Source organism: Prosopis cineraria, unplaced genomic scaffold, assembly GCF_029017545.1.
Source record: "Prosopis cineraria cultivar Desert tree isolate PC_DT_omini unplaced genomic scaffold, ASM2901754v1 PC7, whole genome shotgun sequence".
Classification (NCBI taxonomy): domain Eukaryota; kingdom Viridiplantae; phylum Streptophyta; class Magnoliopsida; order Fabales; family Fabaceae; genus Prosopis; species Prosopis cineraria.
In genome coordinates, this window is record NW_026555338.1 from 28,792,425 (window position 1) to 28,799,775 (window position 7,351).

The 7,351-nt window shown below is 32.2% G+C and overlaps 1 protein-coding gene across 1 annotated transcript; it reads right to left on the minus strand.

Annotated features, from left to right (window-relative positions):
* Positions 1-3,012: 3,012 nt before the first annotated feature.
* LOC129315295 (protein PNS1) lies at positions 3,013-7,008 on the minus strand. Its single transcript, XM_054958900.1, has 5 exons — positions 6,819-7,008; positions 6,338-6,694; positions 5,226-6,134; positions 4,468-4,701; positions 3,013-3,549 (listed from the first exon to the last, which is right to left on the minus strand). The coding sequence occupies exons 1-5, from the start codon at positions 6,834-6,836 to the stop codon at positions 3,385-3,387; spliced, it is 1,683 nt and encodes a 560-aa protein (XP_054814875.1). The 5' UTR covers positions 6,837-7,008; the 3' UTR covers positions 3,013-3,384.
* Between the last annotated feature and the right edge of the window lie 343 nt (positions 7,009-7,351).

Genomic DNA, 7,351 nt, shown 5'->3' on the forward strand with positions numbered 1-7,351 from the left:
CATCAAAGTAATGTCACCTTTGAAGTAAATAAATGGTAGCAATGTTGTCCCCAAGGTTAAGTGGGCAAACATTAATTGTTAACTTTGTTGATTCATACTTAATGATAATATTGCCACAATTTAATTAATTCAAAAATAATATTATTATTATTTGAGTCAAACTTATTTCTAAGTGAACAAAGTTAACTAATAACATTTGTTGATTTAACATTAAGGACAGCATTGTTATGATTAAATACTTCCGGAGTAATATTGTTGTGATAAATATGTAAAACATTGGATATTTTTTTAAAAAATAGTTCAATCATAAAAATAGACCTTTCCCCAATTTTGTTCAGTCACGTAATTTATTGATTTTCCCATTGCTGAAGTAGTTAAAGAATTACCCATTACAGTTTTTTTTCGGCTGCGAGAGATCAGATTCAAAATAAAATTTATATTAAATGACAAAATTAATTTTCTTAAAAAGAAATTGCACCTCGTACCCTCCACTCCTCCAGCGAGTGAATAAATCCAAGAAAACGATGAATAAGATGTTGATTATTCTACTTAATTGATTCCCTAGGCTCTCTCTCTGGTTTTTTTTTTTTTTTTAAATCATGCTCTTATAAGTAATGCACTAGAAATTAAAATATTGTTGCGCGCGCATGATAACACGTGACCGAAAAGTGATCAAATAGGGCTTGCTAGATCCTTGAAAATTACAACACGGAACCCCATATACGTTATTTTAAACACATGGAGATTTTTGTCGTTTTCTCAACAGAAAGTGATGTGATACAATTGTAAAAAGATGTCCTAAAAAGAATTTGTTAAAAATGCTTACATGACACATATTATATTAAAAAAATAATAATAAAATTTCTTTAAAATTTGTATATTTCAAAATTTTATAATTTTTTTGAATTTTTTGAATATTTTTTCTATGTTAATAATTTTAGGCTCTTTGGTTAATATAAAAATAACAGGTTTGGCTTTATTTTTTTAATTAAATTTTTTTAAACAATCATAATTTTTATTCTATGAGTTATAAAAATTAAATAAAAAATTATAACTTTTCACATAATTTTTTTATAAGTGATAAATAAGTTCTAAAAATAATCAGTTTCAATCATAGCCTTTATTAAAGCAATTATAACTTTGATTTTATAAATTGTAAAAATTAAATAAAAAATTACAACTTTCAAATATAATTTCTTTTATTATTGAAATTCAATTTTTGAAAAAATCAATCATAATTTTTATTTAAGTAATTATAATTTTTATTTTGTGAATCGTAAAAATTAAATAGGAAATTGCAACTTCTCTAGTAAATTTTTTTTATTATTGAAATTCAAGTTCTAAAATTACTATTTACAATTTTTGTTTAAATAATTATAACTTTTATTATGTGAATTATAAAAATTAAAAAAAATTACAACTTCCCACATAAACCTATTTTTTTAAATAAGGGATAATTTAATCATTTAACCTAAAATTATTAATATTAAAAAGGTACCTAAAAAATTTAGATAAATTATGACATTTTGAGAGATTTAATTACTATTTATAGATTTTAGTGAAATTTTATTATCATTTTTTTATATTTTAATTACCATTATACATACACACACTCCTCCTTTTTATCCACATATATTCTCATAGAGAAAATCACTTTCAAGTTCCATATCACAAATTTAAATACAAAAAAGTCACATGAAATAATAAAATCACTCTAAAGTTTCAAGTTCTTTACAAAATTATCAATTTATTACTACATTAAAATTATCAATTACCGTTGGATATTTATTAGTGAAGTTGTTTAATTGACAACTAAGTAAACAATAATTAACAATTATATAATAGAAATTGATAGCTTTAGCAAAATACATGGGAGATGGGACTTCAAAGTAATTTATTTATTTTCTGAAATTTTTTTCATTTATTTTTTTTTGTATGGGAGTTTAAAGTGGTTTTCCCAAATTAAAAAGAAACGAAGGTGTATTTAAAATAATAAAAAGGAAAAGGAAAGAAGGAGTCAAGAAGGTACCAAAAGTCTCCATAGAAATGACCCATAGGATGAATCTTGTCTAAACATGATGTCATTCTGAGGTTCAATTGTATGGAAGAAATATTAAATTTTCTGGGCGTTTCCCTTTCGTTTTCTGGGAAGAAAAATTTGAAGACGGAATGATGAGTAGGCCATTCCCTGTTGGTGCCTTTCGTTTTCAATCTTATCTCTTCTTTTTTAACCCACAGACACAACAAAACACTAAACAAATGGACTTTTCAAATTAAATGCAACCACTTTTCCAGTGAAAACAATACGTCTAACATTCCTTTTAGAAAGTGGCGTGAAAATGTTGTCTCACCAACAGAACATATCCAAAATGACTATTATCCTGTAAAATACAAGATAATTAATCATATTTTGTTGTGAACACGCTTTGTTTACTTAATAAAAAAATAACTTAAATATAATAAGTTGGATTTAATAGAAGGAACTATTTTCTCATATGATGAACCAAAATTCAAATATTCACTAAAAAATATTCTCACATTTAATACACAACCACACCTTAAATAAAATTGTCTCTAATAAGAACATACATATGAGTAGTTAAACAAAACTTAAATATCACTCTCTAAATTAAGCATGCAAAGTCTTTAAACTTTTTTCAGTTACCAATTAAATTCATGAAGTTTAATTCATAACTTATTCATTGTAGTTTTTTTGACTCAAAATGACTTAATCCTTATAACTATTTTAAATTTTAAGTAATTTTAAATGCAGGCATAATACCTGAAGAAGGACGTGATCGAACCCGAAACCTAATGCCACAAAAGGCACATCTGGTGATTCTAGAGCCAAGGGTCTTTGGCCATTTTTTTAATTTAAAAATTAGATACAAAAACATTTTGAAATTTTCTTCTATTTTGTGTATCAATTATCAAATATGCATGCAGATTATTTCCAGTTACATGAATTTTATTTATTTATTTTATTTTTCAAGAGCTTCCTCCTTCCTGTGATTTCTGAGAACAAAAAAATTGTGGGATTTCACCTTATAGGGAATATCCAACAAACAAAAGCAGAATATACATAGTACATGGCCACCGCGCGCCACCACAAAGACACTTTGCCTCTTAGTGGCCTTGTTCATTGATTCAGAAATTTCATTACTCACCACATTCCTTCCAATTCAAAACTCCATTAATGGCTCAACTCTTTTTATTATTTATTTTTCATCAATTTAGATCATTCCCACCATAACCACCTCCTCAAGCCATCAAGGATTCTTCTCAGACTTCAACCAAGTTGATGGTTCGGTAGGTCAGGATTATGGAACCCCTTGAAGCCTCCTCCTCCTCCTCCTCCTTCTCCTCTGACTAAGCCCTTGAACTCTAGAGCGGTACTCGCGGTGTTCTCACGGCGACTTCCTTGTTAGTTTCTAACAAGTTGAGACGGTCCTTGATTGTTTTATCAAACAGTCTGTTCTCTGGGTTCTCTGCATAGCATACATAGTAACAACTCACACAAGCATGAGGCACTGCCATGGCAATCCTTGTCTGCATGGTCAATATTTTTGAATTATCAGTTACAACATCTGATTCTTAATAAATTAATGCCAGATTCTGACGTAGATCTAGGCTGAAAAGAATATCAGCAAATCAAGTATAAGAACAGTCTTTAAGCATATCAAACGTGGGTCCCTTTGAAAAGTGTATAGCTGATATAGTACATATACTTATTAGTCTCAGCATGCTTAAATCGTTTTATTAATCTTCAGTATAAAACATATAATCCCAAGAGATTCTCTCTATTAACATATGAGATTCGATCACATGTTAATCACTCATTATAAAGTAAAGTAAAGTACATATCAACGTGGGTCATATTTAGCGCCAAAAAAAAAAAAACCCAAAGTGGGTCATACTAACTAACTACTAATATGGGAGAATATCAATGAAAGATCCAGAAAGAATTTAAATTTTTAAAGGAACACCGAACAGATATAGTACTTGTTAATTTCACCTTTGCTAACTCTTACCTGTCAAAAATCCTTTTAAGAAATTAAACTTATTCAGGAATCCTTCACTGATATTCTCCCTAATTTAGGTTTGTATAATATATATATATATATATATTAATACATCTATCTGATTCCAATATCCCGTATTGTCAGATTTGATCATTATTAGACCTAATTGGAGATTGCTATCTCGATGTATTTTTTTAGTTGCAAGATTCAAATCCTCAAGTTTGCTTGAGAATCGAATTTCTTCCATTCAACCCATCCACAAGTGGTAATATGCTCATTTTATTATTCCACCTACCAATCTTTTAAAAACCGGATACACTTGAGAACTTTTCTGATTTAGCAAATGAAAGTTGATCACGTGCAAATTACGCATAACAAAGTAAACAGTGTATTTTTTTTTTGTGTGTGTATTATAAAATAAAGTGGTCAAACAAGGGGCACTAACCAAAAGGTATCCAACGAAGAAAGTAAGAACGGAAAGGGTAGCTGTGAAACTTTGGTGAACTTTGGCAGTCCAAGCAGCCACCACAATGACACATATGGAGCCACTGCAAACTCCTGAGAGGAAGCAGATTGAGCTTGTTATATCAGAATCCACAACTTGTTCCATTTTTTCTTTCCGAAAGAGGGCCCACGTGTCTTGAGATGCCATCACAAATCCTTTCCCATACGCTGCTATCTGCAAAATATTAATTAAGTCATTTACCCAGATCAGTAATCCACACAAGTGAATGTTAATTGGGTTGATATCAGGATTAGCCGTTTTAAATACTTTTATAGAACAGTGGTGAGGACCACAATAATGATGTGTAGTTTTCAGATAGTGATGGCTCTCTAATGCCATCAAAGTTTGACAGGTCAAGCGGGACCAGATAAAAAGCTGCCAAAAGAAGTAGAGAAAAAACTTGAAAAAGTGTTTATGCAGATAAGTTTAAGCCAAAGATCAAGATCATATGCATAATCAATGGTTATTCATTGCTAAAACTTCTTAACACGTAATCTACAGGCTATTTAGCTATACTCGACTATAGAATTACTTGATACACTCAAAGGGATTAGGCCCATTTGTTGGTAAGGCTAGTTTATTTTTCTTTTTATTATAAGAAACGCTGGAGGAATAAAATATTAAATGCATCAGGCTGATGTAGGTAAGTGAGTTGTATAGACAACTTAGAGAGGGGATTCAGTTATGTGTCATGTTACCTGTACATAGGCCCAGCCATTACCATTTCTGAAAATGGACTCCATAACTCTGAGACAACAATGAGCACAACAAAACATGAACTCATCCTCTCCTTCAAGCAAATTTAAACCCCGGGCAACGATTCTGAGAGCTTCGATTGTTGGAACAAAGAGAGAGCCTAAACAAGCGCTTCCAAGATTCCTTGTTAATGCTCTGAGAAAGCAAAACTTAGTGCTTGATTGCATCCCTCTGAGATAATACAAGGCAATTACCCTACTAACAGTGATGTTAACAACATTCCTGAAGACCTCTATAGTCCAAGCCAAGCTCAACATCAACACCATTATAATCAACGGAGGAACATAAAAATTCAAGGCTCCCATCACAGCTACAGTCCACAGAGTCATCCAGAGGAATGAAGCACCAAGCACACAGTAAGTGGGATAATTCAAATCTGGGAATTTTGCTACTGGCAGAAGAGATAGGCTCAAGATCTTACAACAAAACTTAATTCTATTGTAAACCCAACAGGCATACAAGCCATTGCCTATTGAAAAAGCAATCAAACAAACTCCAACACCATTAGTGGAAGGTCTCTGGAAGCAAAGAAGAAGGACTCCAGCTGCAAGAGACATCAGAAACGAGCACCAGAGTATGAAATGAACCATAAAAGTTGGCCACTTCCTTATTGCTTTCTGCCATATAAATGCTAGAGTGATGCTAATAAGGCATGCAGCTTCCACTTGTGGCAGAAAGAACTTTAAAACCCTTTTCTCTTTCCTTCTGATAGAACCTGGTGCTTGGATTAGCCCTTGGATTCCCTTGAAAATAAGAAAGCAAACCAGAACAACAGCCAAAAAGAAGTGGAGAAGGAAGAGAAACAGGGATATTCTGTTGGTGTATCTTCTCGAATTCAATGTCACGGGTCGCTGTAAAAATTAAAATAAAAAAATTATAAAAAGGAAACAGAATCCTGAGAAAGGTAACATCAGCTCTTCAAGAATCTACCAATAAATTCACATACGTGAACAAGATTTTTGAGAAAGATTCAAAAATTCCAGGTCCTCTTCAAGAAAAAAAAAATGTCAAATTCAGAAAAGTAATTCTCTGAAAATATAAAAGTAAAGCTTACCTGTGGCTGCAGGGTTGGAACAGAGCGAGGCTGAGATTCAGGAGGAGGAGGAGGAGGTGGATGAGGATGAGGAGGAGCAGGAGCAGCAGCAGCAGCAGCAGCAGCAGGAGATGCAACTCTGGTATTGCTGTTAATTACAATCCTCAAAGGGTTCGTGGGGTTCAATCTATGAAACATCGAGTGCTGAAATTCTTCATGAGCATGACGATTTTCGACATTATTATAATTGGTCTGAATATCTCTCTCTTCGAAATCCACTTTACCTTTTTCCAAATCCTTAGCCTCTTCTTCCTTTTCCTCCTTGTTTCCATTTCCTTCTCTCACTTCAGCTTCTGCTTCACTTCCTCCCTCAACAACCTACCACCACACAGCCAACAAAAAGGGGGAAAAAAGAATTAGAACTTCGCAAAAATAGCAAAACCACTATGAAGCTAAGAAAAATACAGCAATCAAAACATGCAAAGCAAAATCTTTAGCTCACAGGTTGTTCAGCACCCATTTAAAAGTCAAGAGTCCTTCGGTGGCGGTGGCGGTGGTGACGGTGGCGGCGGAGAGTGACGGAGACGGCGTCGCTGATGGTCTCTGGAATGTTTTACTTGTCTTAATGAGGGGTGGATTCTGTGGTAGATGACGTTATTTGTTTTAGCCCGTTATTTTGTTCACTAGGCTTTTTCACACCATGCCCCATAGTATCAGAGCATGTGAGACCCACAATTTAACTATTTAATATCAAACACGGCAGAGTAAATTATTTATCTTTTCCATGACTTTTAGCTAAATTACATTTTATGTCATTTGTTTTTAAAAGGAAGAACGACATTTAAACCCCTCTCAATAAAATTTATTAAAACAAGAGCTTATTAATTTTGTATCAGATATTATATTATAAAAATATATATATGTTATTATTAAAAGGTGAACCTTAACTTGTACTCCCTTCGTTTTAAATTATAAAATACTTTTAAAAAAGTTTTTCCTTCTCAAAATATAAGACAACCAAAATATAAGACACTT

Coding starts and splice junctions, on each gene's coding strand:
- LOC129315295 (XM_054958900.1), bottom strand. Junction 6,135..6,337: donor TTCCAACCCTGCAGCCACAG/GTAAGCTTTACT, acceptor TAATTTTTACAG/CGACCCGTGACATTGAATTC. Junction 4,702..5,225: donor ATGGCTGGGCCTATGTACAG/GTAACATGACAC, acceptor AATATTTTGCAG/ATAGCAGCGTATGGGAAAGG.